Raw genomic sequence first — 21,793 nt, 5'->3', positions numbered from 1 at the left:
TTTTTTGGGGGGATTAACATGAATATTTTCAATGTGAACTGTATTCCTGGTAGACCTTACTAGAGACTGTGGATTTCAGGGGAGACTTATGTACGAATAAGACAGTTCTGCAACTAGAGCGGAGGTTGGAGAGTGGATGGATGACACCGGCATGCATTAGATGAATTCTGCCTGATGTGAGTCATTACATTCTGATGTTGTTCAAGCTTCTCTGACACATCTGGAAGCTCTAGAAATAGCACGTTACTGTAATCCTTTTATGTTGAGTCAAACATAGATCAATATGTATGAATGATTAATGTGTCTTGATGATAGTGGGAGTCTCATTTCTTCAAAGTCTGCATAATTTGTCTCGGCAGTGCAAAAGACGAGGGCTCCGCATAACTTCCATCATTCTTTTGAAAGTTGTTTTTATTTACCTTTCCCAGTATGTTGGTCATTTATTGTGTCTCCAGTGTCCCTTGATTGTTATACCCTCACTCTCATTATGATCAGGAGTAGTGGTTTGACTTTCCTGTAACCTGATTTTTGGTGTTCATGGGGTTTTGTAAATAGGTTAATATCATAAACAACTTGCCAAGCTAAAATCAAATTTTTACTGATCAGGCATTACTATGGAAGATGAACTGCTCCAGGTGTGCATAGAGGATCTCTGGTTCAGTGCCAACTTCCACAAACAAAACGTTATTACCATATTACAGCAGGATGTGTTCACTTGAGTTATCCTAAGCATAAATAAGAACTGTTGTCCTCGATATTCATATAGCAAGAGCAAGTTTATGTTCCTGAATAACATTCTATGTTCCTAAACAGCGTGTTCTACCTCTTCAAGGAAGGAATACTTGGAGTTTGTATCGCCTGTAAGCCATTTTCAGCATGAAGTAATTGTTTCTGGGACTGCCAATCCAAGTTCCATGCATTTGTTTTTTTTTTACTGTAAATTTAGTTATGTAGCACAGTAGAGGTAGCCTGTAAAATGCACAATTAACCTTCATTTGGCCAAAGCCAGATCAGAAAACTATTTTGAATCATAGAACTCGAACTTTTTAAAATGAATCGGCTATAAAAGCAATCTATTTGCAAGCATTAACATCTTAAAATGCAGTTATGATTCGCTATTGACAAGCACAAAAGTGCAATATTGTTTCAGTGTTTAGGAATTTTTTTACTTACTCATTTCTGATGGTAACATGATGCACACATTACTAGTGTCCTTGGCTAGGATACACTACGGGCAAAGTAAGAGATCTGGGAAAATGATTCAGTTGCATTGGGAGAGACACAATTTTTAGCACTAAAGTCATATAACACAAATCTCAATGGAGGACTTTCCTGTTGAGTGTATATTTAATTTAAAACTAAGATGTTTGGTTTGAAATCATATTCTTTAGCGAGTGTAATATATTGTATTCACTTATTTATTTTCATATTTTAGAAAAGAAGCAGTATCGGGAGTCTTACATCAGCGACACTCTGGACCTAGACATGGACCAGTTGGAAAAGCGATCTCGAGCAAGTGGAAGTAGTGCAGGCAGCCTCCCTCACAAACGGCTCTCTCGAAACTCCACGGCGAGCCACAGCAGCTCCCACACTTCAGGGATCGAGGCAGATAGCAAGCAAAGAGACCTCGGGCCTGAGGACAGCTTCTCCGGGACGACAGCACACCGCAAGCTGAAAACCTGCAGCTCCATGACCAGTCATGGCAGCTCCCACACCTCGGGGGTGGAAAGTGGAGGGAAAGACAGGCTGGAGGATGATTCGCAGGATGATGGTAATCTCATTTGAGAGCCCTGCTAGCTATGCCTAAATTCAGCATCACATGTTTTATGCATTCTCTACCAGCTTCCAAGCTGTTCACTGATATCTCTTGAGCTGACTGTGGTGGGAAATCACTGATGTAAACGGAATAACAAAATCATGCACACAACACTAATTTATTTAATATTCCAGTATAATTGAATCTCCAATAAAACCTAACACAATTCATTACTTAAATAGGTACTTAAGTTAGAATCAAAGCTAAGTTTGCTATGACAATGACAAAAAACTCAAACATGTCCAGGTTATACTCACTTACAAAATGTTTCTGTACCACATACTTTTTCTTTTCTTTCCATGCAATTTCAGCCAGAATGTTGTCATTTGCCACAGGGAAGTTCATTGACATGAAATAGTGTGGAATGTATGATTTTATTTTTTACCTCACCGAAAAAGATTTAACTACTGACTCATAACTTTGTACTAAATGTTTTATGCTGTTATGCTGTTCCATATTCAATCCATCATTGTTCTGTCAAACACCGAATGGAAATTTACCCGACCATTGTGCCTCTGTTGTAGGTGGCTGAAGTACACTCAATAAAAACAAGAAAGATTGCTAATGTTGAGGAACACTCAGCTGCATGTGGCATTGTGAGCTAAAGGGGTATTAAACAGCTTAGTTAGTGGGCTTCCCTTTAAGAGCTCTCTGGGATTCAATGGCAGTGATAGAGTTCTTACCTGGAAAAGGATCCATGTGTCTCTAACGATCAAACAGCTAGTGCGACACTTAACTAGAATACCCTCCTGCCTCTCAACTCAGATCATTCCCTATAGAAGCAGTTGTCACAGAATATTTCATCACTCGGTTCCACCCCTTTCTTCAGTTGATGGAGTCCTTTGACTTCCTTCTGCATGACCTACAGATGACAAGGTCTGGGAGGCAGGGACTTTATTTTTTACAAGTAGCTTAGCTGATCAGATAATGTCAGCTGAAAAGTTGTTCCTGTATGTCCATCTTTTTAAGATCCTGTACGCTGAATCACTTTAGCCCATTTTGCAATATTGTTTCTGTCAACATTTCCAATATAGTGTAAGTTAGGAATGACAGAATAATTACTTACAAATGTATTATGTATAATACTCTCCTAAATCCACTGAAAAGTTTGCCACCTCACAGCTATTGCCATTACCAGCATTACAACAAAGTAGTCGAGATTCAGTTGTGGGTAGTGAGCTAACTGTTGTAAGTGCCAAGGTGATACTCCCTCCAACCTCTAAGAATAAGGTATCATAAAAGTATACATTTTCTACTAAAGCCACCTATATGCAAGGCAAAAAATAGCTACAGGCTGACCAGTTTCACTAGGCTTATGACATGCATTCCACCTTCACATTCAGGTCATGATTTACCAAAATCACAGCAGGTGTTGCTACAAAGAAAAGGCAGGTACACATTCTCTTTCAGGGATACCGAGAGAGTACACAAGAACTTCACCAATTAAAATGTTTTAAGGAAAATTGCAGTTGTTCCCATGATTCAAACCTTGTCTTTTTAATTCTAAATTACTCTAAAAATATAAATGTGAATGATTGATCCACAGAAGGCTTCCTTTAGTTATTATGTCTGCATGGCAAATGCAGTATAAAACTATTAGCGGTCCTTACACTTTCTACAACTATTAAGCTTGATTCAACCGTACTGAGGAGAGATGAGGAGGCTCACGAGCTATACTAAACTGTGGTGTATAAATAAGATCTGGGATTTTAATGTGTTTGCCTGTTATATGATGTGGATTCACAATTGTATAAATGTGTAATGTTTTTTATGAGAAGGCTAACATAGTGTATTCATATGTTTGGGTTACACTGATCTCTTTCTCTACTGTGTCATGTATGTTGACTATTGGTTTATAAAGGCAGTCTTAGCTAAGTGGTAGAGGATGTCTCTTTATATTTATAAACAGCCCAAAAACATTTTGTTTACTAGAACATCCTGTGATGTGAGGCCAGGAAATAACTGCATCAGACCTGGATTCAGAAGGTCTTTCATGTAAATTCATGTCGTGGAAGATCCTGCTAATGAAAAATCTGTCCTTGTAATGCCTCCCTACCTCAATGAGCTTAGGTTGCAGTAGACAACAATCTTTGAGTCTGATTCACAAAACTTTCTTGGTAAAAGTCAGAAATTTGCCCACATAGTTATAAACCTGCATTTGTAGTAAATCTCAGCCCTACAGGTAGGTGCATACATTCCTTTTGAATTGGCCCTTTGTGAATGAAGCAATTATATTTCCTGTCAGGCGTCTGTTGATCCTAATATATGCAAACATTTAAATGTACAACATGAACATGTACTTGAGTCCTCCACGTCAAAGTCACTGTAGGATCAGATGCTATTGACCAACGTTTGGTATACATGTGCTTGGGCCACTGACTGCCGACTGCATCTATGCAAACATTTTAGCAGCATAAATGTTACAGCCAAAATATCTCAAAAACCTAAACATCAAGCAGAGTCACACCCAAATGCGATTGTCTGGCCTGCAAGTTTTGAGTTTGTTCACTTTAAGCTACTGTAGTGCATAATGAGCAGATAGATTTAAGATTCAAAGACTGTTTTACTAAGGTTACTATTGACCCACATCATGTATTTCACATCCAAACGTACAGCTCTGAAACAATATACAACGATCTTTTGTTGCTACAAATGAGATAGATGTGGTTAAAGTGTAAGATGTTACCGCCGTTCATGCCATTTTGAAAATCATTTCCAGAGTTGCTTTCGAAGTGCTGAATAGTTGACTAAACATTGTTTCACTTTTTCCTCAGAAATAGAAATGCTGGTGGACGACCCCACAGACCTCGATTCGATGCCGGATGAGGCCTTAGATGTTAGCCCAGACCTCTGTATCTACATCACAGAGGATATGCTGATATCACGTCAAATGAATGGGCACTCTGGTAAGCTGTTGTGTAAAGATTTGTGGCCCTTCCAAAAATAAGCCATAGCCCAATTATGATCATGCTGTACAGTTTGATATCATGGCTGTCAGACCATCCTTGTTCAACACAGCACATATCCGATTGCACGGTCGATGCCAGCTCTCCTCACTAGCGCAGGTTGACCCATTTTTTAAGTCCCAGTCACATTTAGAAATTACTTTGGCAGTGCTTGGGTGAGGCTCCTGGGCTTGCAGTGAGAGTTCCGAGAATTGCCAATGTGCTGGTCACAACGTTATTTGCCCCCTTAAATTATCATATATGTAAGGATGCGGCAGGATAATCACTTCTTGTCATGGCAAGTTTGTTATTGAATGAGCTATGGAAATTTTCATAATAAATCCATCTGGAGTTCCGCTTTAGATGTTTCACTACAAAAGGGATGAAAGGAAGTGTAATAGATTATGTTTTTCGGATGATGTAAATATAGTATTTTTATTTACTTCAAATTGTGTAGCTTAGAAGGATTTACGTACTGCTGTTGTTATTAATTGCAGTTTCGTATGGTCTACTATATGTTTATGGAATCAGCTTTTTTAACGTTAAGATGCTACCTTTATTTTTTCACACCTCAAAAGTTTCCATTTTTATGTTCCTTTCAACACTATAGCCTTTGCACAGAATCATTTAGAAACAAATTGTATAAACTAAGTAAGACGCAAGTGTAACTAGTGAAGTTCAAGAAGTGAAGCGGTTTAGACAAAGGTCATGACACAAGAAAAGAGCAGGATCAGGAGAGGAAGCCATTGTTTGTTTTTTGCAGATGTGGATTAGCTATTTTGAGTATCTGCTTTTAAGATTTTTAACATCTATTTTTCTCCTCCAATGAAATCTCTTTTTTTGCAAGAAGCCTACTTCTTCTGCAGTAGGACTCAAGTTTATCAAAATCCCTTATTCCTAAACCTATTGGATGTAAGGGAGTCAGGAGACATATGCAAGGATGTCATTTGAAATATATTCCTTGCATATTGTATATTTTAGAGGGACATGTTTCATAGCTGTCGGTCTTCTTTGTTATCTGTTTTCTTGATTCCTGTTTTCCTTCTACAGCCCATTTTTAAATTTGTATTTTCTGTTCAATTGCAGATGAACTTTTCTCAATATTGATTTTCGAATCTAGCCTTAGAGCCTACCGTAGCAGGCTCTACCATTCATTAAAACCCACTCTAGCTTTAAAGGCCTCAGCAAAACGCGAGGGCCTTTAACAAGGAGCGAGCCTTTAATGGCCAGTAGAGACCACTACAGAAGTCTATTAAAGCATTCTGTCCCTGGAGGGCAGAATGTTCTAATTTGTAAAGCAAAGGCCTCACGGGCTCCGTGAGGCGTTTGTTAAACATTGGAATGTTAATTTTCCAGGCTTCTACTGGCCATTAGAAGCTCGGAGCACTCCATTGTTTTTAATGGAATGCACAACATTCCAATGTTATAATTTTAATTTCATTTTGTAACAAGCCTAACTTTCGTGACGGACCAACACTGGTCTCCCTAAAGTTATCACATTATTTCCGTATACTCCGTCCTACTTGAACGTTGTATTAACAGCAGTTTCTTTCTTGGGTTGGTTCACCCAGAGCAGAAGAAGGTCACATGGTGCAGCTCTTTCCCATCAATCTAACATTGTCATTTTTCAGTTATTTATTACTTCCACCTCAAGCCTTAAATCAGAAAAAGAAGAGTGATAGCTCTTGCTAGAGCTAACATTCTCTTCCTTTGCTGTTAGATGGTTTACTTCTCTCTAATAGTAGCTGGTTCCAGTTTTTTAGTGTCGGTCTATTAAATGAATAGCCGGTGTAATCTCTCATGGGCTTTGTAGGGGGGTGCATGCAAGTAGCCGATCAATTATTTTTGCCATTTGAACAATCAATAAAGAGTGTAGGAAAAAGTCAAACTGTTACATTTTCTGTCATTATACATTGAGGAGAGGTTTGTTGACATTAGCCGGGACATCTGGCATTTCAAAGCTCTTTCCCTGGGGCTTCGTCCAGTGAGAGAGAGCAAGAAATGTGTTTCTAATACACCATGGAAATAAATGATTGTGCTGTAGCAAGGCCTGAGCAATTTCCCTCTTCTCCTGGCCTAATCTCTACCTTATTGGCCACCTGAGGACCCTGGAGACGTGAGCTTTAATATGGCGCAGGATACGCGTTGCCATTAATGGAAGCGCATTAGAGTTGGCCCCAGGTGGTATGGCCGTGGTTTAAACATCACTCATACAGGTAATATTACAAGGTTACAAGGTCACCAAAGTCTCATAACAAGACATCAGCAAATAGTTCCTTGTGACTGAATGCACAGCGAGTACATGTTTGCATTGCTGTCCTATTTTTTAAACATGATTACATTTCTAGTCCTATTCTTTGAAAACATGTTTTCACAGATGTGTGATTACAACAGATCATAATTTGTAAAACTCTATTTGCTGAATGAATTTGGCACAGTTGTGCTGTGTGTCAAATGTTTTTGACATTCCCATGTTTGCCAAGAGATCTAAGACTTTAAGTATTTATTCTTGGAGATATTTGTTCTCAGCTTAGAGCCTGCTGTTTTATTTATCTATTCACTTCACTTGGAGCATTAAGTTATTGTGATTTTAGATCGAATAGTCTAATTAAATATTGTTCTTATACTATCTTAGCAAAACCTATATGCTGCTTGTAGCTATATGGATTTTTCTAGGTAAACAAAATGTCATATATTTAAAAAAAAAAAAAAAAAATGACAGCAATTTCAAAGGGTCAGAAAAAGATGTGAAATTGAACACTGCGGTGAAACTGAAGTATGGTATTAACACTATCACTCTACTGCACCTGAATACTGTAAATGTATCCACTGAACTGACTGAATTTACATGATGAATATCATTTTTTGGCAGGTGCACTATCCTGCAGGCAGCCATCTGATGGTTGTAGATTCCATATCAAGGGTGTTGTTGCCAAATTGAAAAGTAATTTCTGCTTTTATAAACCTGTTTCACATTTTATGTTTGTAACACTAATCGGTTGTTTGGGCTTATCAAGATTTACTGAACTGAGGTTCAAGAGTTTTTTTCAAACTTTTCCTAGAGGTGTTTGCTCCGGCTGAGGATCTGTTTAGTCAAAACGCCTTTAAAGCCTGTCGAGCCATTCATAGATTTTCCAAAGTTCTGCACTGCGTTGAATTCGCTCCTGCACATTTTCCACGAGGTGTGAACATTTGATTGCAATAATGTAACCCCAATGTGCTTTTATACATATAAATAGTTTGATTATTACCTCAGGGGAACCTTGCTTTTTCCAGTGGAGAATTATTTTCCCTTCCTGCCCATTAAATATAGGTTTTCTCCTCAATATTTCTAGCCTGGAAACCCAGGCACCTAATCCTGCTTTTAGGGCAAGCACATATGAATGTCTTGGCAGGATTGAAACTGTATGCAGTGGGAATATAAATAATCATAAACACACAAATTTGTTCAGCTGTCCATCCAGAAGTACTCACAAGGCCCCTTTCCCTCCTGTCACCTTCAACTTAAAAATGCAGTAATTGCACCATACCAGCAGAATACCTGCACCCCGAAGTGCTCATTACAAAATCCCAGTTTCACCAGTCCGGATCCTTTGAGTCAGGATTGGAACGTTTCATTTGCAAAGTTCTAATTTTTCACTCCTACATTTAATTTGGTGTCTACAATAGTTAAAAAAAAAAAAGAGATCAGCTCCTTATCTTGCATGTGTTTTTTGGCTTTCACACTGTTGCAGATAACGTCCTTACACCGCTCTGCATTTCCTGTTCAGTACCCAGATGCAAATGTTGCTATATGATCAGAATAGTTGCGGCGTGAGGCGGTTGTTTCAAGGGGGTCCTGCTCTGTTGTCACCACAGGTCTTATGTAGAACCTTGCAGGGCTCTAGTGCAAACTGATTACCAAGGAATGAATCCCACTATAATTCAGCAAGATGACAGTATTCTCAATCATCCTATTTAGGTGTAAGTCAAGTTCATCATTGGGTAGTCCTCACTGTAGTGAACTCCAGAGTACATTTTACTTACTTTACTTAAGCATCCCTCAGGACAAAATCTGAGTCGCTCTTCGGATGAAAAGTATTTGTTACAGAATCCCTAGCATTTCCCCAGTGCAAGATTTAAAGTGGCACTGTGAGAACTCATCCTAAAACTATCCGAGATACTAAGCTCACCTTCCCTTCTGCCCCGTCAGTTAGTGCCACTTAAACATAATCTTGATGTTTCACCAGTACTCCTATACCCTCAGTGTCTGCGTCTCACTGCGGTGCCATACACATTTGCAAAGGTTGACTCTACCCATCAGGTCATGAATGCAGGAGTTTGGGACCCCTCATAGACTGGTTATGCCTGTCGCCGTAGTGCTTTAAGGCAAGAACTATCCTGTTTTTTACTTGAGAGAAGACTCTTCAGGAGACATGATGGAATAGCTAATTGCTGTTCTCCCTCCCAGTTCTATTTGTCTCAGACATAGACATTCCTTCAAAGCCAGCACACAATTCTATGATGACATCACAGGCTCTCATCTGTGCTGGCTCTTTCTAGAATGTTTCCTAAAGAAAGGACGCACAGCAATCACACTTAAGTGCCACCCACCCAAGTCAAAACACAAACACATAGAACAAAAAACGAATTTTCTTACTTGAAGAATAAATCAACCAAAGTAATACAATGGCACAGGCCTCTGTAACTTAATTTAACTTCTGCCAAGCAGTTTCCAAATACAGAATTATTGAATGCACAACCACCATGTTCTACAATATACAATTCATGAAATATCAAAAGTAATAGTGTAATTGAGTGTCAGAGAGCTCAGGAGGCTGGCCTAAAAATGTTAAACCAAGAACTCAATAGAAATGTACAGAGCATGCGAGCCAGAATGTTAATCATCATGAAATAATGGAATCTATGGAAATTACACTGAGCTTGCTCTTAAATTATATATTAATTTCATTCAATTCATTTAAATAGACTGGTTGCTTTGCATGACCTGCTCTGCCCCAGATGCCATATAGTTTTCCTTTAGTTAGTATACTGTTCTCTTCTCAAATAGTTTTTTTTTTGAGTAATAGAAGCATTTTCTCCCTTTCAGGGTTAATAGTGAAGGATATGGGTTCATCCACTTCCAGTTCCTCTGAAACTGTTGTGAAACTACGTGGCCAAAGCACAGATTCGCTACCGCAGGTAATTGAAAGACTTTTTCAGAGATACTAATAATGCACTGCACAGTTAATTGTTGCATTTGAGTGTGGGTTAGGTTCACCAGGTTCCAGGGTTAATTGACCAGCCCCATGTATGTGTGTGTTGTATTTGGGTATGAGGCATTCTTCGGTGACCTGAAGAAATGTCCCCACCATGCCCTTTCATGGAATTCCTGGTACTGCAGTGCAGAAGTGGAATCCTTATGTTGACCAACTTTTTGAGAGTACTGCTAAAAGAATTTGCTAAAATTTGTTATTGAGAGAAAAACCAACCACATGGCCATTTCTGTCTAAGCCAGTCAGAAGGCACTGTCACTGCATTGCTGTTGTTACCTGCATGCTTCGATTTTCCTAATAGAACCTTATGGCTAATCACCCGTTCCCCAATCAAGAGGAGCCATCCTTTGTGGGATTTCCTTTATTTCTCTCCATGCCATTCAAGCCAACAGCCAGTGTCTCTCCTTCAGCAGAACCAGCAATGCCACTAGGGTAGGACCTGCATCCAGTGGTCCTTGGCTTGGAGTGAGGTGCTTGATCTCATAGATGAAGAAGTCTAGTATTTAATCTTGATGGTTTCTCTTTTAAAATGTTTCCAGCCTACATCTTTTCCTCCGTATTCACAGAAGAGGTCAAAGTAGTTGGCTTGCGGTGGGCTAACAGTCTTTCTTCACAGCTCTCGAATCAAAGACCTAATGCAGAGGGTGGAGGTGCACCATCAGGTCTTTGGCATTGTGACTTGATTGCACCAAAGGCCACACAGCTTTTTTCCAAGGTAGCCCCTTCTTAGCTTACTGAATTGTAAAGTTCAGCATTATGTCTTTCCATGTAGTATAGAGATTGCCAGGTGACTAGGTAAGTGGCTTTGAGAGGGAAGAGTCTGCTTACACGCATGCTTTCTACTTGTGGTTTTCAGGTTAGTGGAGGCTTTCGTCCTCTACATTTAAAAGATGTCAAATACATTGACATTGCTAATTGGGTTGGCGTTTTTATAGTAAAACGTTTTTGCTAATATTCACTGGCACACATGACATGTTTACTACATGGGCAGCCACAGTTCACGTTTCCATAGTACACATCACGGGCACAGAATACGAAAAAGTGAGAGGAGAAGCTTCCCATGCACATACACACACACACACACTTATTAGGTTCAGCATGGTAGCTTTGCTCAGACGTGCACCACTTATAGAACAGGTAGCATCATTGCAAACGTCTCTGAAATACCTGCAAGTTGCGTTACATGCAGTAGTAGCACTAGGTTTCCTTGAGGTCTCATATTGATAAGGACAGCTTGAGAGACGTAGACCAGTTTTGCAGTACACACAAACATTGATAGAGAGCTGAGGGGGTCTGCTAACATGCTAGAGTGCATAGTGGTCTGAAAGGCCAGAAGAGACATGAAAAAGATATCAGCCTGTGGCTGTGAAATTTTGAGAAGGCACTCATAGTTTGCAAGCGGTTTATTGGCGCACTCAGAGACCACTGGCTCTCAGAGGGCAACTTCCACAGCCTCTTAACATCAACTTTCTGATGGATACTTCGAACTGCAGATTCCACACCTGTAGAATATTCAGAGGCCCCAGACTGGATCTGGAAGAGGTGTCAGGATAGCGGCTATGCTTCGACTCCAGTTCTGTTCCAAAAATGATGACTGGAACCACTTGTAGGTGCCACCGGAGCATGCTGATGTCAGTTCCTCTCTTTCTGTGCCATTGTACATTGAACTGGAGTTAGCCTCTTCATTTTTCTCGTCTGTTGACAAGTTTTTTCCTCAAAAACTATCTTTCCCTTGTGCAAGGGAATATTTCCCCTCCTAAAACAATATGATTTAAACTTCGCAGGGACTGTGGCAAGTAAATGTTGGTGACAGATCTTACCAGGTGTGTTTCTGATGTTTGGGGTCGAGCCACACCTCCCAAATTGTGTGAGGAGTGTGCCCTAATGCACCCATAGGTGATCTTGAGTCCAAGATGTACATTGTCAAGCACCAAGGGAAGTCTTGTAAGAGCTGCTCCTGCTCAAAGTTAACAACAGAGACTCATCCCCGCTATTAAGGCTAGTCCTGCAACATGTCTTTATCCCAATCCAAGCCTCTGAGTCTAAATCCAAAAAGAAACACAAGATATCCACGCAGGCCGCATAACCTCACCACTCTTCTGAGAAGTTTCAAGCATGTCAAGGGGCCCCTTGGACTCGCCCGGTTACCCTTACTGAGGAGCCGATTCCACAGCTGATATCTGAGCTTCGAAGCATTTTAGCAGGCCATGATGAGCATCTTTAGCACCCTACCGGGTCCCTCTGGCATGGATCTGCCTCCAGTGGGGTTACTGCCTGCAAGTCCGCCCTCGATACTGCTGTGCGCCCTGAACCCACTTTGGGATCAGCTTCATCTCCACACCCCGCACCTCGATCTATGCTGGTTCATACTGCGTCAATGCCGGCACTGATACTCAAGGCAAATCTCTCTCTACCTTGGCCAAAGCTGCACTCAAGCTTACTCCTTAAGTGCTGACCTCCCTTCATTCTGACTGGGATAGCGCCTTGCCTAGGGGCCGCCCTCTAGTGCTCCAACAAGTTTTCGGCTTGGACTCTGACCTGAGCCAACTAGTTTTTGGTGATGGTGGTAATGGTGGGGACGAATTCTCCCACAATATGATGCTGACAATTTCTATATGGACCTACAAAAAGCCAATGGACTGGATACCTCCCCTGATATGGGACTGGTCTACCCCCAGGCCCTTCCATGGAAGAATCAATAACTCTGATTTGCATATGGCAGGGTCTGAACTGGGGTGTCAAAGTGACCCAAGGAACGATGATGGATTCAACCCAGATCTGTGACGGGGGGAGTGTCTGAAAGGTTTCAGCGCTGCATCCATCATCTCCTTATGGTTATAGTGCAGGGCAGAGAAGGGAAGTAGAGAGGAGCACTGGCCCCAGAAAATATGGACACATGAAAGGTGATGCTGCGAGCTTTGCCTGCGGAGCCCAAGCTCTGGCAGGTAACAGTTTACTCACGCAACCAGGCACCTCTGAGTCACACTACAAGGGAAGACATCGACAGAGCTTCACATACACACAGGAGCATGGACAAAGGAGCAGGAGCAAAATGCAGCCTCCCTTTCCTTAGCACTGCAGATCAGGGCATCTGGCACTGGCTTCTGAGTTCAAAAGCAAGTTTTCAGGAGGGGAGGGAGGAGAAAGTATCAGAGTTTTCCCTCTTTTCACTGACTCAGTCTATGCAGAGGACACAGGTAATGAATGCAGTCAAACATAGCGTTGTGGCACACTGGAGAGTATGATGGGAAGGCTATGGGCACGGCCAAGTCTTATGCGGTGTAAGGAAATGAGGGAATCATGTGCCAGAGGCGATTAGCAAAGTAAGTTTACAGGTGCGACAGATGCATGGACCAAAGTAATGCATTGCAGGGGAGCAGCTGTGGTCTGGAACTGTGTGTAAAAGGAATTACTTTTCCCATGTACTTTCCAGTACTTTGTTCTAATGTCTGTTCGGACTGGGTGGATTAGTAATCAATAAATAAGGATTGCAAGAGATGGCCCGCCCTAATAAAGTGCAAGTAAGGAAGAGGTCATAACATTCAGGTTGAACGAAAAAAGGCAAAGTTAAGTAAATTCACCCTTTATGCGAATGTGAATATTGATGTTTTGTATGAACTAGAACAATATGAATCAGTGAAGAACAAACCAATGGGACGACCCATCAAATTAAAAGTTCAAGAATCCTGGGGCCAAATGTATGACCTTTTTTATGCAGTCACAAACGGGAAATCGTCCAGTTTGTGACCGCAAAATAGGTCTGTGCAATGTACAAACCCTAGTCAGCGACCTATTACCGACTTGCAAAATAGGGTTTGCGACTGCTATTAGGAAGGGGCGTGCCAAGGGCGTCCCTTCCTAATAGCGATTCGCACTTCTATGTATGATTGTTTTGCAACCGCAATTGTGGTCGCTAGACACTCGCAGTTTATCACCTACTTGAAGTAGGTGGTAAGCCACTCACAAACTTGAAGGGTTCCCCGGGGACCCCTTCCCCTTTGTGAGTGGCAGCGAAAATATTTTTTAAGAGCAGGCAGTGGTTCCATGGACCACTGCCTGCTCTTAAAAAATGAAACTGAAACGTTTAATTTTTCTTCTTTAAATGCATCCCGTTTTCCTTTAAGGAAAATGGGCTGTATTTAAAAAAAGAGAAAAAGCTTTTTTTTAAAAAGTAGTTACAGGCATTGTGGTCTGCTGGCCCCAGCAGGCCACCATCCCATCCCTGTGAGTGCTGGCCATTTCCCAATGGGGTCGGAAATTACGTCCTGCCTCATGAATATTATTGAGGTAGGTCGTTTGTGACCACATTGGGAATCGCAAACAGTGTCTGAGACACTGTTGTACATTCCATTTTGCGAGTTGCAAAACAACGTAATTTGCGACTCGCAAAATTGAATAGTCGTACATCTGGCCCTTAGTTGTTAAAGTTTGATACTGATTAAGGAAAGAGATTAGGAGGCTATGAGTTCACAAATGGCCATATTGAAGGATTTAGAGGGCTGGAAAGTATGTGCTCAATAGTGGAAACCTCAGTAGAGGGTTGTATGGTGCAAGGAATGGATTTAATTTATCCGAATAAACTGTTTGCTGGCTGCTCTACCCAGTAGATCTTTAGACATTTTCAGGAGTACCGCCATGTGTAAGCATTTACACGTGTGTACATCTAGAAGATACTCATTTGTGCACTTGTAAATGCTTTAAAAAAGTAAATTTGCCCGTTAAAAAGTATTTTTTCCCAATTGTCTCCACATATATTTCCCCTATGGAGAAACTGCTGCACTAGAGCACAATTTTGAAGCTGTTGTCCTCCCATTCATACACTGGATCTCTTCTGCAAACTCTGTGTCTCCCACCAGCACATTTCCCTCCACAATATAATTAGAAATCATACTACTAAGATGCTTGTATGTTTTCTCTGCCCCCTTCCTGCCAAATCTACTGTTTAATTACACCCCTCACTCCCATTCATACCTAATTGACTATTTAAATTTCAGATGGGACACTCACTATCACATTGGGTTACTTGTTTTACATTAATTTCATATTCATTTCTTAATTTCAATTAATCCCACAAAGTGTGTTCCTCAAGAAAGCACAAAAAGCAACTCTTTCGCTACTACTAAGATCTTCCCGGAGTGGACATGTGGCTCTTTTTTATGGCCTTAGTTGTTTCTCGGTATTTGCAGAAAAGTAGAAACAAATTCCAATATTTTATTGTGAAACTCGATATCCCCGCATCTGAGGCAATCACATAGCTCAGTGTCCCCAGGGCCATGATTGCACAATGGTAGTTATTAGAGCCAGCAGACCGAGATTATAGCTTTTTATGCAATAGAAAACTTTAAGCCAATCAATCAGTGCCAGATGTTCTGAGGAATGGTGCAAAACCGTGCCCAACTGGCCTAGTTATGTTGTCATAATTTATTATTATGAGTTATACCACCGTGTCACATTGCATGATTTTTAGATGGTGTTTAAGACTGTTTTTCTTGGTCCAGTGGTTCATTTCTCCCCATTCAAAGTGGTCTTTTTTCAAATTTCAAATAAGAGTATACAGTGCCCTTCATGTCGAACTTGGTGCCAAATCCGTAGCTGTTTCCCCGATGCACTATTACAATTAAGGAATATGGGTGTGGAGTTTTATCTGGATTTTTCCACACATAAATGCAAAATAAATAGAAGTAATAAGATGTTACTACTTCTTTCTTGTGCTTTTTGCTTTACTGCATTTCAATAATGTTGTAAAGCTGCAATATGCAGCATGTAATAGGTATGGCTTCACATGCTTGTCACTAGCTTGGCTTTGCATACTCAGCCATATAGGTCACTGCATGCATCGATGTATGGATGAGGGCCCAAGAAGACTAGTAGAAAGTAGTATAAAATAGTGTTCCAGTTGACATACAAGAAGATTACTAATTACCTCTTTACAAGACACTTACATCATGGACATGGTAGTTTAAACACAAAGGCATCCCCTTAGAAAAGGGCAATATAAAAAAAGCAAACAGCATTGATGCATTGAAGAGGTTCTTACTCACTACGTGCTAATCAAGAACCATGATTCCAGCCTTGTCGTAAAAAGGACAGATATGATTCATGACTTGTCGCACTTGGCAGAATATAACTCATTTAAAGAATCATGCCTGTAAAAGGGATGGGTGAAATAATACCATCCACGAGGTATATGACTGGAAGGAAGGTTCAGATGAACGCCTGATTTAGAATAATGTTGCATAATAGGCATTTTATAGTGTGTAAAAACAATCCAAGATGTCTGCCCATGCATCTGCACTCATGCATCAGCAGGCCTTTTGAATGTTTTTTTCCTGAGTATTAAAAATGGCATTCCAAGATGGCTGCAACCGATTGCCCATGTGTGCACCCACAAAAGTAATGATTCAGCTATGTATTTCCAGAGAAATTATACTTTTTTTGAGTTATGGTTAAGTAGAACTCCAAAGGGAAGGAAATCATTTGGCCCAGTTTAGCAAGTCAGCACTAAATGTTCCAAATACATTGTTTGCCTGTCTTAATTGCATTGCCAAACGTTTTGGAGATTGTTCAAGGTGAGACCAATGTTAATGGAGGAAGCAGTTGCATTTTGCTGTTATTTTAGGATGAGTTTTTCACCTTCTCTACAACAAACACTGGAGGACGGATTTTCCCCAAATTTGGCACAAAGATAAAACTTGTGACTGAAGAAAGCCTCTTTATTTTGGTGTGAATCTGTCTGTATTTTTGTACAAAATGTAAAGTGTAAAACTGCTTGCACAGTGCAGAAATGGTGAATTGTAATGTAATATCCTACTGTTAGTAAAGCAGTTTTCAAACAGCTTTTTCAAAATGGAGTCAAATCTGATCAGCAGCACATTTTTTTCAGTTTTTGAGCTAAGAACGTTGATTTGAGCAGCATCAGCCAAATACAAATGCTGTTTTTCCGAGCAACCACTATTATGTGAATTTTGAATTGGGTAGGCAACTTCAAAAACATCCTTCTACAGCAATATTTAAGGAGCCTTGTGCATGCAATACCTACCCAGGTGAAAGTAGCCCCTGAGAAGGGTGTTAAATAGTACATTTCCTCAAAAGAAGACAAAAACGTTGCTTGGACTGAGAATTCATCAGTTCCATTTCGAGTATCAAAACCTGTTGTATTTAGGGCGGCAAAAAGGCGTTCTCAAATATCTCTGTGGACTAAACTCAGTCGTGAAATTGAAATTGCTGGATCAAAAATGAACCCAAGAAACATCCAGTGTTAAGTGTGTCAGAAACAGAGAGAATGATCAATTAAATGCAGTTGTAAAGGCATGTTGTAAGAAAACCCCAAAGGATTGACCACACCTACATTAAACATGGTATGTAAAGTTGTAGTAGAAAAATGTAGAAAAACCCCTGAAGTTGTCCACTTATGATTATTGTTTTTATTCTCTCTGCAGCCCGCATGCCACAAACCAAAGACTTCAACTGATCGGCATAGCCTGAGCCTTGATGACATCCGACTCTACCAGAAGGACTTCTTGCAGATTGCAGGGCTGTGTCAGGACACAGCACAGAGCTACACTTTTGGCTGTGGCCATGACCTGCCTGACAGTGGTCTCTACTGCAATGGCTGTCTTGCACAACAGTGCATTAAAATGCAGGAGCCTTTTTCAATCAAAAAGGCAAGCAAATATTTTTCCCTGGATCTCCCTAACGATGATGTGCCAGAGTTTGTTGTATGAGAAGTTCAAAGGTGAATCTGTAGTGAACCTGCTGCCCATCGCCAACATTTGACACAAACGCTTTCTTGGGTGCCATATCGTGTTATAGCCTTGTGTTTCGATGAAAGAATTTAGAGCAGTCTCAAGTCCTTTGACTCTTTGCACTTTGGATGTAGTTCATCAGCTGAAAGATATGTTGTCTTCGAGGTCATGGAAGATGTCAGAGAACTGTACCTACTTACATGAAAAGAAAGATACTTCAATATCTTGTGGATATTTTAATTTTGAAAAAGCACAATTAAGTTTTTCCCCCAAATATGTTTACTTGTCCGAAGTTCTCTTTTCTTTTAAAGGACACCAGAGAGTCTTCCAGCAGTTTTGCAAATTCTTTTTGGCTTCTGCAGTCTTTGGGCACCTGGGAAAAGGATTTTTGTGTTCTTCTAGAAAGCCAAAGGAATGTAAATATTGTATGCGGGATGTTGCAGTCAAGACAGGAATTGGACAATAACGTATAAAAAAAAAACATATGTTGTGCTTTGTGAAACAACCATACGATATCAATTGATAGTCTGTGTTGTGATCCGAGTTCTTCCAAAATGTGTGTTTATGTAAGTGCTAATAGTCCACTTAAGCAGAATAGAATAGAAAATTAGTGGCTTCCAGTTAGTGTTCATTGGCAGATATGAATTGAATTGGAGTACTCAGTCTAGTTCCTGTTACAAAATACCACAAAGCACTCAGTTCCACTACATTGCTAGTCAAAGTAGAAGGAATACGGGCAAATGAAATGGAATCTGTCCTGTTTCCCTCAAGGAGGTGAGGATAGAACCTCATTGGCTTCGTAGTTATTGGAACATTTAGTTACACATCTAAATTTATTAGATATTTTTGTCAGTCACGATTCTTCATTAATGCTCTATCAGTCTGCCACTTTACAGCAGGTTAATAGAGCACGCTGTGACGTGGCATGCAATTAACTTAGATTTCAGTAAGCTTTGTAACAACAAGAGTAGTTTGTTGAAGACTTGGAAAAAACATAATAAAGCTATGTTTTTTAGCTGAATTATCAACAGAAGCCATTTGCTGTAACAATGTTCCAGACATTATGTGTTTAACCAAAGTACCTTCAATATTGTAATCCTGCTCCATTTCTGACTCATTGCATATGTTTTGTACTATTTTTATTTCTAAACATATTATGACTCCCCTTTAAGTTTTCTCATAAAGACAATCCTGTTTTTTCTCTGGCACTAATGTTACAAAACAACAACAGATTTTCCTTTAGGTGCAAGATACTGTTCTGTTTGAAAGTTCATGTTTATTTAGTATGTCTTTCATCATGTTACAGCATCTTATTGCATTGAGGGAAATTCAGATAACAGTTGATGGAGTTGCATAATTACAGTATCTTGTCCTTATGTAAGCAAAATATTGTATATCTAATATTCTTTCCCCAAGTGTAGATTAAGAGCTATTTTCAGTTGGATGCCTTTTTTTACAATATGTATTTGTATTAACGGATTAGTATTGTATGATGGTAGTTTATCTTATTTTGATATATTAGCTTTTCTAACTGGATTTTTTTCTAAAAATAATATTCTTTATAATTAAGATATACAATCATATTTTTATACACAGTGAGTTTTTTTGGTAACAAAAAATGAAAGGTTTAGGTGTAATGGAACCTAATCAGTGTTATTGTAGTACAAGGAGATGCTATTATCACGAGACTGGTGAATCCTACATCTGTAGTGCAGCATTACTGCTTTTGACATTTTGTTTCATCATTAAGTATCAGTCTAAACTTATGTGTACAGATACATAGGGGCCATAATCTCTTTTTGTATGGTATAAGATGTAATAATCAAAATATTAACAGAAACCCTTCACGAATCTGATATTTTGAGAACATATGTTTAGAGAATACCTGGAGACATAAAATCTCATTTGTGTTTAGATGACTTCCGGATTTAGAGTCGCAGGGGTACCCCTGAGATAATTAAAAAAAATGTGCAGTAGTCACAATTATGTTCAAATTGTGAGTGCATAACCTTGAGCAAAATCAAAGAAGAGTCAAACCAATTGAGTAGTGTCCTTGAGTTTGTACATTGTTATTGTACTGACATTCTCCTCAAGTCAGTAAGCCCAAGCGTATTTGGGCTTCTCATTGAGGGGTTTTGTTATGCTTCTTATATTATGTAGACGACTACAACCTGATTTGTTTCCTAACCTGTGCTTTATGTCCTTCGTTCTTCTTCTGTGCCTGCTCCTGCCTCTTAGTCCCTTCTCCCTTTCAGTTATCTACGTCTCCTCAAATTATTATTTTATTTTTGGTGGGTCACTCTTTGCTGCTTCCCCAGCTCTATTTGCTTGGTGTATCTTTCTCAGTGGTCCCTATTGGCTGTTCACGTTTTATATTGGTTTCCCGGTTCCTGCCATGCGCATATGAAGTTTTCACAGCCACCAGTTCCATGCCTTCTCCCAGCAGTGCCTTTGCTCTCAGCTCCTTCCATTCTATCTTCTACATCCTACCCAATGGGGTGCTGGTTGTTAAAGGTGAAGCTTTCCACTGTTGTGGTCTCCTGGTCTGAAGCGGCTTCCACATCTTCCCTACCTTCTGTCTGTTAAACCTTTTTTACCTTCACCTTTGGGAATATGGATGCCTCTTCTCACTTCTTTCTATAACTTGCTTTGGACGGCCCTTGCAGAGTGCAATCTTTTTGCTGAGTGGTACTCTTGTTAGGTCTCGCCTGACCCAGCGCATGCGCTGGTCTGGCGAGACTTATTGAGAGGGCTCCAAAAAGTGCTACCAGGCCAGCCTAGAGCTACAGTGCATGTGCGCGGGCGCGCGCGCCGCGCTTTACCGCGATTACTTTCACACACGGCCGCTTTGATGTATGATCGCGATCACTTTTGCGGCCGCTTGGCATAGCCAATAGGTCTCGCTTTTGGGACCTTATAAGTATTTAGTTATGCAACTGTTGCATGGCTAAACACTTATAAGGTCCCAAAGGCGAGGCCTATTGGCTATGCCATTGCTTGTTAGTGTTTGTTACAGGTATCGTTATTAGTCGGCACTTGCTGACTTTGTTTCAATGTTTATGGCACTCACAATTTGAATAGATAAGATTCTATGTTATTTCTTCATTCTTTTTTAGTGGATAACACATTTTTTCCCCTGTAGCATTCTCCAAATTTGTAGCAAAAGGAAGCGTTGCCAGATTGGCTGTCTATCATTTTTTGAATGATAAAGTTAACTCCATTGGTGCATGGTATTTATTTGTTTAAACTCAAGGGAAAATATGTAATGGGTGCTTAATTTTTTTAAGCATTGCTTAATGCAATCTAAAGCAAGATGGTACTGATATACTTAATGCATTTACGATTGCTCGTGTTTTCTTGCGTATAACTGGTTTTGTTATCTGACTTTATAATTGGATTAATAAGTATCTTTATATGTCAACCTCTGCCATTTAGGGAGAAGAACATTGCTTTGTTAAAGAATGTGTACAACGTTTGCAAAAGTGAACATTTGTAATGGGGCTTGATGTCTCATGAAAAAGGCTGAACATTGAAAAGTAATGCCAGTATTTATTATACATCTGTTGCAAGTATATCATTGGTCATTGAAGCACAGAGGTGTCACCTGCATCTGTTAAGTTTGAGAAAATGAGCGTCAAGCCCACACAAACTGTAAATGTTCCTTTCTGTGAAAGGATCGCAACAGGACGATATGAAAGAAAGTATAAAAGGTAACACAACTATTTTGTAACTATGGAATGCCTGTGCCTTTCATGGTACAGCTAGTTCTTACATTAAAGTAACAATTGTTGCAGCTGTGTCTGTTCTCTTTGTGTGTCTCTGTCTATATGGATGGATTTCATTGTCGGTTTGGGCTAATTATTTCATACACAGGTTAAAGATGACGAAAGACATCATATGCAAACTGCTTTCTGTGTGCAGAGTGGTGCTGTGCCACTCCTATCTTTAGAGAATCCCCACAAAATACCATTTGATATAACACAACCATCTATGTGCAAGACACCCTAATGAGCTGCAGATGCAGGAAACTCA

General features: G+C 40.0%; 1 protein-coding gene across 4 annotated transcripts in view; it reads left to right on the top strand.

Moving 5' to 3' along the window:
- Positions 1 to 21,554, top strand: part of FRMD6 (FERM domain containing 6) — a 1,098,768-nt gene extending 1,077,214 nt beyond the window's left edge. For all 4 annotated transcript variants that reach the window (XM_085626961.1, XM_085626960.1, XM_085626962.1 and 1 more), the window contains 4 exons: positions 1,436 to 1,771; positions 4,591 to 4,722; positions 9,851 to 9,942; positions 17,456 to 21,554. In XM_085626961.1, the coding sequence (XP_085483087.1) occupies positions 1,436 to 1,771; positions 4,591 to 4,722; positions 9,851 to 9,942; positions 17,456 to 17,740 (845 nt within the window). In that variant the 3' untranslated portion in view covers positions 17,741 to 21,554. The remainder of the gene's footprint in view (positions 1 to 1,435; positions 1,772 to 4,590; positions 4,723 to 9,850; positions 9,943 to 17,455) is intronic.
- Positions 21,555 to 21,793: the final 239 nt, after the last annotated feature.

The sequence above is a fragment of the Triturus cristatus genome, chromosome 9 (assembly GCF_964204655.1).
Source record: "Triturus cristatus chromosome 9, aTriCri1.1, whole genome shotgun sequence".
NCBI lineage: Eukaryota > Metazoa > Chordata > Amphibia > Caudata > Salamandridae > Triturus > Triturus cristatus.
This window is presented reverse-complemented; position numbering and strand designations above follow the sequence as displayed.